General features: G+C 39.6%; 1 protein-coding gene across 1 annotated transcript in view; it reads left to right on the top strand.

Annotated features, from left to right (window-relative positions):
* Pgap1 (post-GPI attachment to proteins inositol deacylase 1) overlaps positions 1-18,617 on the top strand; it is a 72,884-nt gene that overhangs the window by 29,469 nt on the left and 24,798 nt on the right. Inside the window, exons 7-14 of the mRNA NM_201990.1 lie at positions 552-618; positions 1,622-1,727; positions 2,410-2,465; positions 3,888-3,971; positions 6,802-6,848; positions 7,957-8,008; positions 12,013-12,090; positions 15,448-15,523. Coding sequence (NP_973719.1) covers positions 552-618; positions 1,622-1,727; positions 2,410-2,465; positions 3,888-3,971; positions 6,802-6,848; positions 7,957-8,008; positions 12,013-12,090; positions 15,448-15,523 — 566 coding nt within the window. The remainder of the gene's footprint in view (positions 1-551; positions 619-1,621; positions 1,728-2,409; positions 2,466-3,887; positions 3,972-6,801; positions 6,849-7,956; positions 8,009-12,012; positions 12,091-15,447; positions 15,524-18,617) is intronic.

The following is an 18,617-nucleotide window of genomic DNA, read 5'->3' as shown; positions in this document are numbered from 1 at the left end:
AGATACCCAGAAAGATTTCATTTGCTTTGCTTTTATATCTTTCAACCTTGGTATATACACTGAGTAAGAATGATCTGTTGGAAACGTTTTTGGTGTGCAGCATTAAAGACACACAGTATTCTCCATTGTGCACATCTGAATCAAAACTGGCAGTTGCCAGCTCGTGGGAGAGGGAGAGTCACTTTGTGGAGAGAGGTATGGTTTGGTCAGTACCCCACACTCATGCCCACGTGGGTGGGACTAGCTGGATTTAGTGAGTTAAAAAATGGATTAAATTCAAGAGGAGGACATGAAGTTGGAAAGGAGGTGTGATGTGGGAGATGTGGGAAGAATCGGGGAGGAAGCAAGGGCTAGATATGGCTAGGATATGAAATTTTCAAAGAATAAGAGAGGAAGTATGATCATTTCTTACTTATATTCAATAAACAAATGTTTTATTATTCTTAATAAACAAAGGCCACACTAGTAACAATATCAAATTAAAAACATTAAGGACGTGGTTTAAGAAATCGTATGTGCTCCCTTTTTACACCTTTTGTTTACCTTTTTAGGTGTAAACAGCTGCAGCTGACGACAATTCGAGCGTTCTTTGATCTTATTGATGCCGATACCAAACAAGTATGCGTTTTCAAATGGAAAGCTCATTTTAGCAAAGCGAAAGCTTTGTTAGCACTAATAGATTTGATTCATTTCAACATGGATACTAAGAGAAATCCGGACCCTGTATCGATTTAAATTAGTCCTGAAATGGAATTATCTTTTTCTTCTGGTGTGCTGTATTAGCCATAAGAGCAGAGGGTCCTTTAACCCTGCCTTCAGTTGTTTGAGCAGTTCAGTGTTTGATACACATTTCTCTGGCTTTTATTTTTTAATTTAAGAGAAATATTTATTACAGACTAATTAATAATTTTTCTTAGTAGTGTATTTTGAACATCATACTCTTTCTTACTAGGTTCTCTTGAATCATGTTGTAGAGTTTGCTGTAGAATATTGATAAGAGCGAAATGTATGCAGTCATTCAGTAACTCACGCTCACCAGAGATTAACTGTGCACTGTCCAGGTTGAGTCATTTCTGTAATGAGATCTCACTGTGAGGAACTACCATGCCCTGTACAGATACTAGCGTCATGTTACTACTTTGCTGGGTGGGTTGTGGTAGGGGTCATTTCAGCACAGTTAACAGGCTTGTGTTCACTAGCTTCAGGGCCTTCTGTGAGTTAGGAACAAGCTGATATTACTCATCTTAAACTGCCTTCCCTCAGGCCTTCTTGCAGTGTATCTCTGTTTTATGGGGATGATCTTAAGAGCTATGGCTCTGGCTTCTTCCTCTTGGGAAGGCACTAGTGTTTGAGATAGTCTGTTTTTATTACAATAGATCATTGTAGCCCCAAATCTTAATAGTTGAGTGACTTTAAACATTATTTCTCTGTGCCTTAGTTTTTTTCATGAAATGCAGGTATATAATACCTTTTAGAGTATTGTGAGGATTAGACTAATAGTGTATTGTTTTAGAACAGTGCCTGACTCAGAGAGAGTAAATGTTGACTCTGTTACTCAAAGTAATGCTTCATCAAGTTGTCATGACGTCAATGATCTAGACTATATCAATGTTCTCTCTAGATAACTCAGAAGTCTAAGAAGAAATTGTCTGTTCTGAATCACCATTTTATAAGACACCCAGCTAAACAGTTTGAGGAAAATCCGTCCATAATTTCTGACCTAACAGGTTTGTGGTAGTAACCTTTAAAATAGAACTTTTCATTACTATTTTTGATAAATCTGTTATTAGTGCACAGTTGTTAGTATTTGGTATTGGTGGCAGTTGGAATACTTCAAGTATTATGGTTCTATTATTTACTGATTTCCCTGTCAGGGTGCTAACAAGTTCTTGGTTTGAAAGGGTAAAGTAGAAAAGAAAATTGTAGATGCAGATAAACGTTTTGTGCTGGAAATAGCTTGATAAATAGAAAGGTTTGGAGTTAAATAAAAAATTTTATTTAAATAAAAAAAAACCTTGTTTTTCTTGATAGTCATCCAAAGAGAGAGCCATATTATTTATAGCATCTTTATTTCTCAGAGTCATTTACCCTTCGGCCCTCTGTTGAGTTACTGGCACATCATTTCATTGATAAATCTGCTCCTAAGCATCTGCTTTGTTAGCCATTTAAATGTTTTGTGTGGGAGGAGTAGTGCTCATTCCTTCTGTTGAGAGCTCCGTTAAGCTAAAGATACTGAGAGCGTTCATAACTCATCACACTGGTTGATGCCAAGCACCAAAGGGTGCATTTGTGTTTAAGGACCCATTTGTTTGTTATTGTTAGTAAGTATTTGTCAGAATTCAAAAAAGAAAGAAAATTTGTAATATGGAAACAAAATGAGGCAAATAAATTAATTTCCTTCACATTAAGGGACATCTATGTGGGTTCCAGTAAAAGTGTCCAGATGGTCCTATGTGGCTTATAATGTAAGTATTCTATCAGTGTGTTTCTGTCCAAACTTAATCTCTTATTTATCTTTAAAAGTTAAGAGCATTTAAGAGCGAATCACATCTATTTTTCCATGACTTGGTAAGAATACCTTAATAATAAATATTGAGTTCAATTTACTTGTTTGATCATAAATTTGGACCCTTTTTTTTTGGTTCAATTTGTTTAATTAAGGTTCCAAATGAAGCGCACATATCCCCGTTGGCTGATGTGTCTGTATTCCTCTTCATTACATTTCCCACTCTAATTTTCTTTGAAAATTATTGACAGAACGCCAGTGGCTTTCTGTGATGGGATTTCCCGCTGGTCCATTTTGCTGATTGCATCTCCGTGGTCATTCAGCGTTTTCCTTACCACCTCTTCCTGTGATTTAGTAATTGGATCCCAATGCCTGCTGGATTCTATCTTTTATTAATTTTCTTTTTTTTTCCTTTTCCTAGAATCTCTTCTTGAGATATAAACAGTTGGCAGGGAGTGTCTGAATGAATTAATTTAGGACACAAAAAAATGATTGCATCCTATTTCTCTTTCACTTATTGATTAGAATACTTCACTGGAAAATGTCCCCTTATCTGCTAAGTTTGTAAAAGTAAGGCAGGCGCGGCAGGAAAGGATGATACATCTGCAGAGCACCGTGTGTGCCGGCTGTTGGAGTAGTGGGTTGGCCTGTTCTCCTTTCCCGGTGTCTGTTGTCAACTCGGGCGTATGAATGCTTGCACTCGGCGAGTTCATTGAATCTTTGCCTGGCAAGCTGAAGCCATCCCAAGTTTGTCTCCTTAATCTTCTCAGTTTATCTACTTAGTTGTGTCTGTTAGTGTGCCCATTCTCCAGAAGAGTTTCACACTGTGAGTGACACGTGTTTCAGCATTTCCTCCAGTGTTTGAGTTTGGTATTTATTTAAGGAATTGCTTCATTTAGGAAACTGGACCTACAAACCAGAATCTGGCCATGGCTACTAGGCTGTTGGTTCTATGACCTTTTCAGTAGCCAGAGTGATCAGAAGTTAATTACCACAGCCATGCATGGTGATGCACACCACACATTTAATCCCAGCACTTGGGAGGTAGAGGCAGGAGGATTGCTGAAATTTCGAGGCCAGCCTGGTCTATGTGGCAAGTTCTAGACCAGGCATTGTTATAAAATGAAACCCTGGCTCAAAAACCAAAACAAAACAAAAGAGGTGACTAGAAGGTAAACCATCTACAGATGCGCAGATGCCGAGGCATCCAGGACGGCCTTCTGGAGTCTTCATCTCTCTTGTCTCCGTACTCTTTCCCTTCCATTCCCCGCCAACTGGCTCCTAGCAACAGCAATGATGTGATCATTATTCTTGTTGCTGTGAGTTTTGAACGGTGAAATTATTCACTCATTGTCCTTAAATTCTTTTCTCTCCTTTTTAGGAATCTGATAAGATTTACTTTGCATTTCCTCTTGCAAATCATAGAAAGGTCTACACTCACGCCTACTGTCAGAGCACCATGCTGGTAAGATCAGCGCGTCTTATTTAAGTTTGAAAGCTGTTGTCCATTCCCTTAGTTTCCAGCCGGTCTCATAGGATTCGCTCTAACTGTCATTAAGTTGAGTAAGAGGAAACATTTATTTTGAATGGTGTTTTGATTGAGATCTGTTAAGCATATATAGATAAACTATTAAGTTTATGTATACCTGGTAATGTTCTCGTCTACTCGAGTCTTCCGCCCTTTCCTTCTACCTTAGATTTACTGTCCTCTGGGTGAGGAGTTGAATCCTAAACCTTTGTTAGTTTTTAAAGGATAAGTAGAGATGGTAAAGCTGTGCTAGTGGAGTTTTAGGAAATGAACCCTGTTTTGTGATCACATAGTAGAGTGCAGGTGCTTTTTATGCCAGATGCTCTGTAGGACAGTGGAGTGACGAGAGTACAGGCAAACACCGTCAAAGCAGTAGCTGTTTCTTTTTAATAAACTCCTGCTAAGTACACGCAGCAATGTGGTCCTTCATAGGCTAGACTAGCATGGCATAGTACTTGTGCAAGGATAGTATTCAGGATTCTTTATATTATATTTCATCTTTCATAATTTAATTCTTTACCTGTTAAGGTTTTATTATTTGTATTACTTGTGTGAGGCCGATTCTTGCCGCCAGTAGGTAGGCCTTTCGGCATCCTGCCCAGGCTCTGAGTAGCTGAGATTACACGTATGCAGAACTCAGACCCAGTGTGTGACTTTGCCAGTAGACTTTAACATCTGAAACAACATAGAGAACAGGTTTAAAGAAAAGGTGACAGGTAGCCACTGCGGTCATGATCTTAAAAAAAAAAAAAAAAAAAAAAAAAAAAAAGCATCTTAGTGTAATTACTTGCAATTCATGGCACAGACAATGTAGCCTGTGGGACTCTTTGAATCTCCACACAGCTGGGATCAGAACGGGGACAGTGAACCCCAGTGGCTTCCCCACACCATCCCACTTGTTCCAGCCAGGCCTCACCTCCTAAAGATTTCACTTCCTCTCAAACGGCACGGCTAGCTGGAAAACAAGTGTCCAAACGTAAGCATGTGGGGGATGGCCACACTTCATCCCGCCAGGAGGTCAAGGTCACATCGAGGAAGAGGCTCGTCAAAGTGCAGATCGTGCATGTGAGCGGTAGGAGAGTGTTTTCTGTGATGTCGTTGGACGCGTTGGTTTAAACTAGAATGGCCTTGTAGACTCACATATTCCAGTACTTAGTTCCAAGCTGGTAGACCTGTTTGGGGAGGACTCCTAGGGATGGCTTTGTTAGGGGACATATGCCATGGGTGGACTTCAAGGTTTCAGAAGCCCACACCACTCCCAGTTACGCTTTCTGCTGGGCTTGCGGATGGAGATGTGAGCCCTCAAGCACTGCTCCAGCATCATGCCTGCCTGCCTGTTGCTGTGAGGGTCACCGTGAACCCAAATTAAATGCTTCCTTCTATAAGTTGCCTCGGTCACTTTCGTCACAGCAGTAGTAGATAATGAGTCAGTGAGTATTAATTACCATAAAATAATACATGAATTTAAAATTTTTCTATCACAATTTTCTATCGTAATACTTTTTTAAATTCTTTAATCCTTTTTTACAGTCCGGTCTTCATCCCCCTCCCGGTCTGCCCTCGACTGCTCCCCATCCCATTATCGTAATCCTTTTAAGCCGATATAAAAGTAGGGAGAAATATGATAATGGATTAATTTGTAATTAACATAGTTTTAAACAGTTACCAGCATTCTGCCATTCTTATGTCATTTATCCCTTACTTCCAATGCTGTGGGAGTACTGTCCTCCTCAGTCATAACTTCTCATTATTGTTCCGAGAAACCGGAATCACACAACTGAGATGCCTACAGTGAAAAGAAAGAAAGACTTAATTGTTAATTTTCTATATTCTTAAAAAAATGTCGTCTTTGATTTAAGCTCCATGAAATCAGACAGACTGCCTGATGCATCATTTTCTCTAAGAAAGTTGTTTTTCTTTAGAATAGACTTTATAAACACTGGTTGGATGAAAGGACTGATGTCTTCATTGTTATATCTGTGATTCCAAGGCAACTTAACCTAGCTGTCTTGATGGACTCCACATCATTCTAACTCTGGGGATTTCAGTGACATCAGATCTTGGATATCACTTTTGCTTCTATAGAAATTGGAATAAACGTCTTAGGTGTTGGTGCTTTTTAAATAACCAGAGCTAAATGTAAGGTGCTTTGTTTAGGAAAAAAACAAGAGTTGTTCTTTCTGCTGCATCTAATTTTGTGCTGATGAAGTTGTGGCTGCCTTCAGTCTCCAGCCCTTGTGATTGGGTTTCAGACTGAACACGTTCCTGTGGATACAGAAGTCATGTCCTGGTAGTTAAGTGAGAATGCACACAGTGAAGTAAAGAGCTGGGTATAGGCTGACTTTTAAGTTTAAGGCATTCCTTTTTCATTGTTTTTACCTTCCTGACTATAGCCGTTTGTTTCTAGAAAGGTCTATCTCTAGTCCGTATTTACTTTTGTTAAAATGCAGGTTACTATGTGTAACTAAAGTATGGACATTATGAAACTGAAAGTTTGGAGCGAGGGTTAGAAATACTTAGGACATAGGCTCTACCAGTGCCCTGACTTTTATTTAGGACAAATTAAGGACTTTCGGCCTGTCCTTTCCCCGGGTATCTTTTAAGAACATGGGTCTTAGTACAGCTTCTTAGTCACAGACTGCTACTGTGTTTTTCTTGGTCCTAACCATCAATGTTCCCATGTATTTTTCTCTGGATGTTATCATATGTAACAGGAAAGTATGGAAATGCTTGTTTTATGGCATTGTTTTCTGTTCCTAACCAACAGGACACAAATAGCTGGATTTTTGGCTGCATAAACAGCACTTCCATGTGGTAAGTTTTTTTGAACCAATTGTTCATTTTCCTTAACACAAAACATGTTTAGAAATTAAGCTTTCAGAATAGCTATATGCATATGTATACACATATATGCACACACTCATACATGTGTGCTCACATGAGTGTACACACACACAAAATAGTTTGGGGTTTTTTTTTCTGTTTTATTTTTTGAGATTAGGTCCCATTCTGTAGCCCAGGCTGTTCTAGAACTTACTGTGTAGCTCTGGCTAGCCTGGGACTCACACTGCTATTCTGCATCAGCCTCCCCAGTACTGAAATTACATACATGAACCACAACAAATAGCCAGAAAACTTTAGATGCTCATACATTTATTATGCTATCATTTCAGATTATAATTTCTATATTTAAAATTTTAATTATTGTATGTGTATGTATTGTACATATATGAGCATGCATGTGTGGGTGCACATGTATGTGCATTTGTGCTGTTCACGTGTGTATGAGTGCATGCATGCATGTGCTCCGTGATTGTGTGTGTGTGTGTGTGCATCTGCATGTATGTATGTGAGTGTGCATGAGTACACTTGGCATACGTGTGAAGTTTAAAGGGCAGCTGTTGGGAGTTGGCCCTCTTGTAGTATTCCGGGTTCAGGTTGTCAAGCCTGTGCTGCAAGTGCTTTTTCCAACTGACTCGTCTTACTGGTTCCGGCTTAGCTTCTTTTTTGTTTTCTTTTTTTTTCTTTTTTCTTTTCTTTTTTTTTTTTTTTTTTTGGTTCTTTTTTCCGGAGCTGGGGACCGAACCCAGGGCCTTGTGCTTCCTAGGCAAGCGCTCTACCACTGAGCTAAATCCCCAACCCCCCGGCTTTGCTTCTTAAATGAAAGCACAAGGAAATGTATACACTAGTAATTTTTTACATAACTAATTGCTTGTTAAGAAAAATCAATAAAAAACAATATATATGAATATATTTTTACCAAGGGAACTTTGTGGACTTAGACATCAGACTTCATATTCATTGTAACTGCAGTCTTTCATCTACAGGGCTACAGATGTAGTCTTTTTATTCTGAAGTTTGTTTGCAAATTATAATGCTTGACCGTTTGTCCTCTAATTATGTCTTCATATTTATTTCAAAGCCGGCAAGGGGTTGATTTGTCCTGGAAAGCTGAACTGTTGCCAACAATCAAGGTAAACAATAGCTTTAGAATTATAGATTTAGGTAAAAAAAAATCAGCTGACAGACACTTTGGACTGTGCTCTTTCAAAAAGCCTTAAAAATATGGTTTTAGAAATAAATTTTGGGAGTATTTCCTTTGGAAATGTATTTGATAAGGAATAGCAAACAGCCGTGTTTGGTTTGCTTTCAGAGATTTAAGAACTGAATCTGTTACAGCATCATGCTGAGAGAGCCAGATAGACTTTTTAAAATGCACTTTGAAAATAGGCATAACTGTATGTCCCAAACTGAAAACTAGTACTGTGTTCTGTTGAGAATTCATTTGGGAGGAAGGACTCTGCAGTAGGGTGAGTATTTCAGTGAGACACAGTGTAACTTTCTAGGTTACATCGCCTGTGGTTAAGCAATTGGGTAATTCTTGCAGCTAGTTCTGCGGAGTAGCAAATCCTAACACAGTTTTAGTTAATAATTGTTAGAGATTTCCTTAATTAACTCCCCTAAGTTAGCAAGTTTTTTGTTTTTTGTTTTGTGGGGGGTTTTTTTTGTTTTTAAGATTTATGTATTTATTTTATGTATGTGAGTACACTGTCACTTTCTTCAGACACACCAGAAGAGGGCATCAGATCCCATTACAGATGGTTGCGAGCCACCATGTGGTTGCTGGGAATTGAACTCAGGACCTCTGGAAGAGCAGTCGGTGCTCTTAACCGTAGAGCCATCTCTCCAGCCCTGCAAGTCTTTTTTTTTTTCATTATTATTCATTATTTTTCATTATTTTTCTTTATTAACTTGAGTATTTCTTATTTACATTTCGAATGTTATTCCCTTTCCTGGTTTCCGGGCCTACATCCCCCCTAGTCCCTCCCCCTCCCCCTCTATATGGATGTTCCCCTCCCCATCCTCCCCCCATTACCGCCCTTCCCCCAACAATCACGTTCACTGGGGGTTCAGTCTTGGCAGGACCAAGGGCTTCCCCTTCCACTGGTGCTCTTACTAGGCTATTCATTGCTACGTATGAGGTTGGAGCCCAGGGTGCAAGTCTTTTTTAAAAAAGACTAATTTGTATATTCTCACAATCTATTGTGGAAAACACAAAATATGTCTATAATTTGATGAAATATGTGTTCTGATTTCCAAATTGTGTATATTATAATTTACAATCTTCATCTGGGCTTGGCGGTTTTAGTCTTTAAATCAGTACTTTAAAATTAAATATATTGTCCAATGAACTTAGACTTGAAATGGAAGATGTCTGGCTATTCTCAGTCCTCTCCAGCTGACACCATATTTTTTTCTCATAATAGTAATTACTTTATTGAGGGGCAGCACTGTGGGTCAAGTTCATGTCCTCTATATCACCTAGTCATCTACTTAGCCTTTGATTTTTATCTTTGAGTTGGGAGGGTGACCTCACAATGTATGAATGCAGCCCTTGAATTCCCTTTGTAGCACAAGTGGACTTTGAACATGCAATCCTCCTGCCTCAGTCTCCTGAATAGCTGGGGTGTTAATTTACATTAAAATTCACTCTATGTAAGTTGTACTAGCAGACAGCAAAGAAAAGGAGAATGGTGTCACCGGTCACGTCTACAACTTTGGATGTCTTGCCTTGTTTGTCTTGTCTTGTTTGTTCTTAATTTGTGCATGTTCCTTTGGAAACAAATATTACTGATTTTTAAAACAAATGTATAAAGAAGCAATTTTATTGAATGGCATTTTGAAAATCTGTGCTTGGATCTTTGCTAATCTTCAGGCAAAAGCAGAACAGGAATGTTAGGATGGATCCTAACTGCTGGGCTGTGCCTCGTTCTCTCAGATACAGTGAACATTCCCTTACATTTCCAACTTGGAACTTCTATCCACCTTATAATTCCAGGAGAAATAATGATTAAAGACCTTATAAAACCTTCTCTGCTCTGCATTTTAAGTGTATGTCTTAGCTGGGTGTAGCGCACAGCTGTAATCCAGAGCTTAGGAAGCAGAGGTAAGGAAGATAACGGAGCATTTGAGGCCAGCCAGGCTGTACAGTGAGGACTTGGCTCTGTATCTCGAGAACTTTTCTCAAAACACCAAAGAAATTTCTTAAGTAGATACTGTTTCCATAAATCTACAGAGACTGAAAAATGTGTTTACCAAATTGTAGGTTCCCGTTTGTTGTTAATTTAGGAATCAAATGTGTGCAGAGCAGGAAAGCAAGCTTTTCCAGCTTTCTAATGGTGATTTCCAGAAGAGAGGATTGCAGTAGTGTGCAATCTTAGGGTTTTTTAAAGTTTAAGATAATATTAAATACAAACAACATTTCCCATTATACTTAACATTTTTATGTAACATGTTAGTGATTCTCAGGTAGCACAGTTTTCTTTTAAAGTATATGAAGGAAGTAATAAAGCAAAACATGTGGCTCACCTATACGTGCTACATGGAGAGTTCAAGGCCAGCCTAGAATACCTCTTGGAACCCCGTTTCCAAAACTTAATAATACATAAGTAACTAGCATAGGTCATTGTCAAGGCAAGTACAAAGTACTCGCTAAGAGAAAAAACATTGTTGCCTGAGACTTAACAAAGATCTTAAATATTTAAACAGACTAAAGCCACCTCCAAGTTTTGATCCTGAATAAAAATATTCTGAAGGCCTTAGGCTGACACCTTTTGTTGAGTTACCCCATTTGTGGCCATCATTGTGTTCATAGGGATCGCCGCCAAATGTAACTTTCATTTCCTTAATTAGGACAATGTAACGTATTCAGATTAGGCATCAACTTCAAAGTAGCCCTTTCTCCACACCATATTTTTACAGATAAAGAAACAGAATGAGATGATAAAGTGAGAATATTTTGTCGTGTTTTTGCATACCGGTGCCGTCTAAACCAAGGTTATGGCAGGAAGGCATCACTGTGAGGCTCTGACTGTATCTTAATAAGTAGGCGGGGCATTCCGGGAAAGCACTACAGATGCTCACCTGTCGTTACTGAGAGCACAGTCAGTGGCTGCTGGGCCCATTGCCTCACAGAGCATCCGTTTTTCCTAACCGGGAGTTGTCTTTCATGCACTCTGCCTTTTGATGGCCTCGACTGCCTGTAGCTGTGGTTTAAGTAGCACCTCTAACATCCTTAGTCTCTAAGACCTAGGAGTTTGCTCCTGGCTGGTCTGTGAGCCACTTTCTCGGTGTTTTAGCTTCTGCATCTCTGTCCTACTTGTGAGAAACACTAATGTTTCTGAGGGAACGTGAAGAAAACAAGTGTCGGTGGAAACGTTAATATCCATTCAGTACTCTTAACATACTCATTCCCATCCTACGTCTGCTTCCGGAAGTAAAACTGGATTGAAAACTGTTTCTGGAATCTTGGGAGTGACTGGAAAAGGCTAGTGTCCTACTGTCCATTCATCAGATATAAACTGTAAAATCTGGTATTCATTTTTATGGAACCCGTAGTGCTCATTTGGTGAAAGTCATCATTAGCGTGTCTCATTGTCAGGACTAAGTATTTTAAGGGGTGGTATATTTCCTATGTTAGCCAGCAGTCTTTGCTACTTCAGCTGAGCCAGAATCCTTAGCGATCAAGTGTAACTCTCCATCACATTTAGCAACTTTTGAATGTTCTTTGAAATTTACTATTATAAATATAGGAAAAATAAAATGTTCTCCATAATGGATAGCCAAATTACAAAAAGAATCACCACATTTGGAAAAAATTACATAAAATCTTGACTTTAATGTTAAGCATCCTTTGTTCAAGCAGTATTTTAGTGATTTATATTTAACAGTAATTACTGTGAATTTATCTTTTTGTAAAATTATTGACCCGGAAATATAAATGTGTATAAAAATTTGTGTGTGGTTTTTGTGGGAGTGAGGGTATATGCTGAAGTTCAATCTGGGGCCTCATGCATATTAAGTGGGTGCTTTAAGAGCTGATTTCTAAAATAACCCATTGAGAAATAAGGATTTTGTAAGTTTTTTTAAACGCGCATCAGAAACAAAAGTGGCTTTGTGTCTTTACCGTTACTTTCAGTCTCTGACGCTAAGACTTCAAGACTATCCATCCTTGTCGCATATTGTTGTCTACGTACCGTCTGTCCACGGAAGCAAGGTAACTGGTGTGTTAAGGGCTTTATTGGAATGTTTGGTGGGTACTCCTGTGAATGTTTATTTATTTTTTTGATGATTTCTGCATGGGTGCAGGCTTGTCTAACATCCTGGCCAGTGTGGTGATCCCACCTGATGTCCACTCATCGTAAGCAGAATAAACACAGTTCCTTTTGTTCCTGGTGAGAGCTGGCTACAGTTTGCCAGTCTTTCCAGATCTACCACTTGCTAGGCGCCATTTCATGAACAAGATATCAGAGCTTACTAGCAGATACAGAAAGGACTCTGTCAATTGTCATCCTGTTTTGTAAGGAGAAAAAAAGAGTAATGAGAAAAGGCAGAATTTTGAATGCATAGAATACAGGTCAGAATGCAGCAAGTACATGAAGAGACCAAACGCTAATATCACGTATGGAGGGACTGAGCGTGGCCGTACAGTGTGGGGATGACAAATAGCCTTGAGGAATAGGACTTCTTAGGAAGGTAGGAAGGATCAGTACCATCGAGCTCCAAATTACTACCATGCATGGCTATTTATTATTAATTATTATTATTAATTAAAATAAAACAAAATTCAAGTTCCAGTTCCTTTATACTACATACATTTTAGAAACTCAGTGGTAACATGGCTACAAAAATTGTAATTTAATACAAATCAAAACAAAACAGTGGCTGAGAAAGCACACTGTGGAAAACAGTGAATAAGTAAGTAATTTTGAAAGGGTGGCCCCCAGATGTGGAATAATGGTGGGCAGAAGTGTAGGGAAACTGTCCTTGTAACATCGTACAAGCTGGGCGATCTTCCACTGAAAGCAGGACTGCATCATCTTTCTGCGGTGGGGGTGGGCCTGCCACAGGAGGAGTCAGCACCACTTCAGGGGGGTTGAGGGGCAATTTTAGTGAGGTTGGAGTAGGAATAAGGGTGGGGATTTTGAGAGAGTCCCAGGGAAGAAAGTACACAGAGGGGAGAAGCCTTGGCCCTCCTCCTTTCCCCATTACGCTCAGCCCACTTACCAGACACGGGGCCTTCCTTCCCATGCTCCTCCAGCAGACTTCTGCTCCATCACATGGTGCTTTTGATGACTCTTTGAGGAATATTCATATCACAGTACATTTTTAATTATTTGCTAATATCTTTATTATTATCAACATACTGTGAACTCTGAGATTGACAAGCAGATACTTTTTTCCCAATTTATATCCAATCTGCAGTAAATGCCACATTAAATAAACAAACAAAACCAAAAGTTTTGAGTGAGAAAGTTAATGAGATTTGTGACCAAAATAATTAGGAAAATTTAGAAGAAATCAGGGAAAGGAGAGTGGATGTTGTCGCCAGTTATCTTGGAGACTGAGTCTCTTGAGTACCCTTAATGGATTCCTTGCTGTGTTTGCTTAGCTCAAGTGAGAGGCAATTCAGCACCTTCAATAATAAAAGCTCTCTTTTTTAAGGGTTTTCAGTCAGGTAAGTTGGTTTTGAATGAATCTAACATCTTCCCAAAACTTGAAAAGGCCTTTTCTGTTTATACCAAGAAATCGACAAGGCTTCCTTCAAATAGATAATTGTAGCAGACTAATAAATACACAATGCATCTTAATCCTCTTCAGAAAATGATGTGGCTGTCTGTGCTGGGGCTCACTTCTCTCTCACTGTAGTCTTTGATTTCTGCACATCTACACATAGCCCGTCATCAGTAAGTTATGCACGAAGAGTGGAATCAGCTGAGAGCTTTATGATTTAAAAACTGATGTATGGAATTAGCTTCACCTTTTCCATGATCAAACACAAACTACAAGCACAGAAACTGGCCAGCTTTGGTTATTTAAAGAGAGACTTTTGTATTCTGCCTTTCTTGGTTAGATATTTGTTTCATTATGCCAACCTATCAGTACAGTCTAAATAAAAAAAATCTAGTATTTAAATATCTTTATGAAAATCATTGAAGTTGCATTTGTGAAACTGCTTCACTATCTTATGATTCACCCAAAAAGCACTTTGAAAAAATATGAATAATCCTGTTCACTAAGTGGTTTCTAATTGTCTTAGTTAGGGTTTTATTGCTGTGAACAGACACCATGACCAAAGCAACTCTTATAAAGGCCAACATTTACTTAGGGCTGGCTTACAGGTTCAGAAGTTCAATCCATTATCAAGGTGGGAGTAGGGCAGTGTTCAAGCAGATGTGGGGCTGAAGGAGCTGAGAGTTCCACCTCTTGTTCTGAAGGCAGCTAGGAGACTGGCTTGCAGGCAACTAGGACGGGTTCTTAAAGCTCTCTCCCACAGTGACACACTTCTTCCAACAGGGCCACACCTCCAAACAGGGCCACTCCCTGGGCCAAGCACACTCATACCACCGCAGTAGTCCCTGAGCAGTATTTTCTATAATGGAAGTGCTTCTTTGCCTTGAGGGGAGGATTGAGAGCAAAGCACCCAGCCTGGTGATGCTCTTTTCTGTGCACCACACAGCACAAGTCTAACAGCAGCTCATTCACCTGGACTTCAGTTTAAAAAACAACTGAGAGTCCATCGGAGGGCAAAGGAATGACACAGCTGAGATACCCCAGGAAGAGCAAAATCTTCCTCTATTGTGAGGATTATATTCATTTTTTTCATATCCTCCTACTGGCCATAATAATTCGGTGGTGTTGTGATTATTTAAATTTTTTTTGCCTTTCCAGAAACTGTTCTTTTTGCAAACAGCCGAAAACAAGTTTCGTACACATGCCTAGAAATGTTATTAGAAGGAAAATGTTGTCAAAATAAAAGAAGGTAATGGTATGCTACGTTCCAGGTTTCCTTTTGGAAAACCTCACTGTTTATTGGATAAGAGCTCCATTTTTCTTTTTTCTGTAATAACTGGCTGGTTTGCAGTAACCTCCTACAGGTAGCATTAGCTATGCGTGAGTGGGAGGAGCAGCTACAAATGCTTTTATAGCCTGCTTGGACTACAGATACTTAAAAGATACAGGGTTTAATTTAGAAAGCAACAAAGTTATAATTCCCTTTTGACTAGAAAAGTACTCAGAGACATGTAGTCTAAACCCTTAATTAATCTTAAATTGTCTTTGTATCTCAGTGCTTTGATCTGGCCTTTAATACCCTTCCTCTGAAAACACCTGATGTTGTAATTAAACTTTGCAATGAATATGTTATTAAAATGACCTTTAGATAATATTTTGATTAAGAAATTTCTTATGAGGTCTTCTTGGCATAGCATCTGCTTGAGAAATTCTTGCCAGAGTTGCAGATAATCAGTTTCACAAACCTTGCCAAAGCTGAGGTTTATTTTCCACACAAACCTCAGGATTTTCACTAAATTAAATTCTACATTTTCTAATAAGTCAACGTCTTATGTCTCAGTTTGTTGTAGACTGTGAATTCTTTAAGAAAGAAGCAAGATCCATACAGCTTCCCGTAACCCACCTATTTTCTTTTGGTAAGTATTTTGGTTTTTTAAGCTTAAGCCCAGCTTTTAGCAGTGCCCCAGTCATAGAATAAGAATTAGCATGTTCCAAGCAGAGTGCTTAGGAAGTTACGTGGTCGGGTTCAGTGGTTTAATTGTGGATGAAGGTTGGATGGTCCTTGTCTAAGTTCATTCTTTCTTGCTGTGATAAGACACTGCGACCAAGACAACTTATGAAGAAAGACTAACTAGAGTACATAGTGTCCGCGCAGAGGCATGGAGGCTGGAAAACTGAGATCCACATGTGATCACAAAGTAGGAGGCAGAGAAGGACTGGGAAGCACAGCAAGGCCACACCTCCTAGTCCTTCCCAAGCTCTTCCTTCTTCTAGGGGCAAATCATTCAAGCACATGAGCCTATGGGGGCCATTCTCATTACAAACCACCTCAGTATTTTCCCATGTTTATATCAAATGCAGGAACCAAGTGCTTCTGCATACGTATTTCCTTATGCAATACTGGTCCATTTTATAGTTTTTTCACAGGACAAACTTTGAATTTTATTACTTAAATAAACCTCACTTCTCATTCAGATTCTCTGCTCGTGCCTTCAACACCGTCGTGGTGATTTTCTGTTCATCAATAAGGCATCCCACTTGCTTCTGTCGTGGACACACAGCATATCTAAATTGTTGTCTGTCTTATGAAGGTTTCTCAACTCTATGTTAATAGATTATTTATGTGGATGGGAGTTTTGCCTACATGTGTTTTTGTGTACCATGTGTGTGCAGTACCTGCAGAGGCCAGAAGAGGGCAACAGGTCCCCCTGGAACTGGACTTAGAGATGGTGAGAACCAGGGTTTCTGGGAATTGATTGAGCTCAGGTCTTCTGGAAGAGCAGTCAGTACTCTTCACCACTGAGCCATCTCTCCATCCCCCAATCAAATGTTCTTATAAGCTTTATGTGAAAGAACTTTAGACTTACAGAAGTGTTACAAAAGAATACAGACTTCTTTTATAGCTTTTACCAGTCTTTCCTGGATGCTGACATCTTACATAAATTTAGCACTTTATTTTCTGTTTTCTGTTGTTGTTTGTTTTTCTTTGTTTTTAACAGTGATGTGCTATGTAGCTCAGGAAGGCTGACCTTAAACCTTACGACTCCTACTTCTGCCTCCTGAGGGCTGGGGTTATAGAGCCTGCTCTGCCGTGTTTGGCTCACCCAGTTACCTGTATGCATGCGTGCCTATGTCTGGGCATGTGTACATGAATGTAAGTGCCTGCTGAGGCTAACGGTGTTGGATTCCCCCAGGAAGTGAAATTAGCTGTGAACCACATGATATGGGTGCTGGGAATTAACCTCAGGTCCTCAGCAAATACTGTGCATGTCCTTAACTACTGAGCGATCCTTCCAGCTCCGTAATGCAGTTTTGAATCTGAATTAGTACAGGTAAAATTTTTAATAACCTAAGCAAGCTTTGCTTATTGTCAGTCTTGCCTCTGCTCCTCCTCCAGGTGCCTCAGTGGGTTTGACTGTCGTGTCTCCCGTGACTCACTTCAGCTCCTCCTTGGGTTTAGCTGTTTTCCTTTATCAGTTTCCGTGGCCATTATCAGTTTGAAACATCCCAAGGGTCCTCAGCTACTTGCAGAAAATCCCTTAGTTTGGATTTGTTTACTGCTGTCACATTTTCATATTGAGCTTATGTATTTTTGCCAAGAAGACCCAGAGATCATGTGTCTTCCTCATGTATCAGGAAGTATGATGCTAATAAATCTAATGACTCATGGTGTTAACTTTGATCTTTCGTTAATTAGAGTGGTACATTGAAGATTTCTCTACTATGTAATTACTAGACTTCATTATTTTTATCTTTATTAACTTGAGAATTTCTTATTTACATTTCAATTGTCATTCCCTTTCCCGGTTTCCAGGCCAACATCACCCTAACCCCTCCCCTTCCCCCTCTCCCTCCCCCTCCCCCTCTACATGGGTGTTCCCCTCCCCACCCTCCCCCCATTACCGTCCACCCCCCAACAATCACGTTCACTGGGGGTTCAGTCTTGGCAGGACCAAGGGCTTCGCCTTCCACTAGTGCTCTTACTAGGCTATTCATTGCTACCTATGAGGTTGGAGCCCAGGGTCAGTCCATGTATAGTCTTTGGGTAGTGGCTTAGTCCCTGGAAGCTCTGGTTGCTTGGCATTGTTGTTCATATGGGGTCTCGAGCCCCTTCAAGCTCTTCCAGTCCTTTCTCTGATTCCTTCAACGGGGGTCCCGTTCTCAGTTCAGTGGTTTGCTGCTGGCATTTGCCTATGTATTTGCTGCATTCTGACTGTGTCTCTCAGGAGAGATCTACATCCGGTTCCTGTCGGCCTGCACTTCTTTGCTTCATCTTATCTAATTGTGTGGCTATATATGTATGGGCCACATGTGGGGCAGGCTCTGAATGGGTGTTCCTTCTGCCTCTGTTTTAAACTTTGCCTCCCTATTCCCTGCCAAAGGGTATTCTTGTTCCCCTTTTAAAGATGGAGTGAAGCATTCGAATTTTGGTTATCCCTCTTGAGTTTCATGTGTTCTGTGCATCTAGGGCAATTCGAGCCTTTGGGCTAATAGCCACTTATCAATGAATGCATACCGTGTGTGTTTTTCTGTGATTGGGTTACCTCACTCAGGATGATATTTTCCAGTTCCCTCCATTTGCCTATGAATTCTCATAAATAGACTTTATTTTTTAACATTCTTGTAGGAAATAGTTAGAAAAAATGTACACCTTATTAATTTTAGCATACAATGGGTCACCTATTCTTTAGCAAGTAGTTACTATTGCAGTCTCCATTGTTGAAATCATGTCTGAGGTAGAGTTGCCTCATCCGTCTTATTTATTCATTTATTTTCCAAGGCCATATGGACAAGTGAGAAAATATATATATATATATATAGTGGAGTGATTGCTTAGTATGGATATTTTATTCATGGTGTTATAATACAAGTGTTACATACTTTCTTGCTTAAGCAGTTTTAACTTTGGGTTTTAGGGACTCACTTGGCTTGATCCCAGTATCTTTCAGTATAGTACACACACACACACACACAGACACACACACACACACAGACACACACACGGACAGA

Source organism: Rattus norvegicus, chromosome 9 (genome assembly GCF_021556685.1).
Source record: "Rattus norvegicus strain SHRSP/BbbUtx chromosome 9, alternate assembly SHRSP_T2T, whole genome shotgun sequence".
Classification (NCBI taxonomy): Eukaryota; Metazoa; Chordata; class Mammalia; order Rodentia; family Muridae; genus Rattus; species Rattus norvegicus.
Note: the sequence above shows the minus strand (reverse complement) of the source record. Positions and strands in the feature narration are given on the sequence as shown.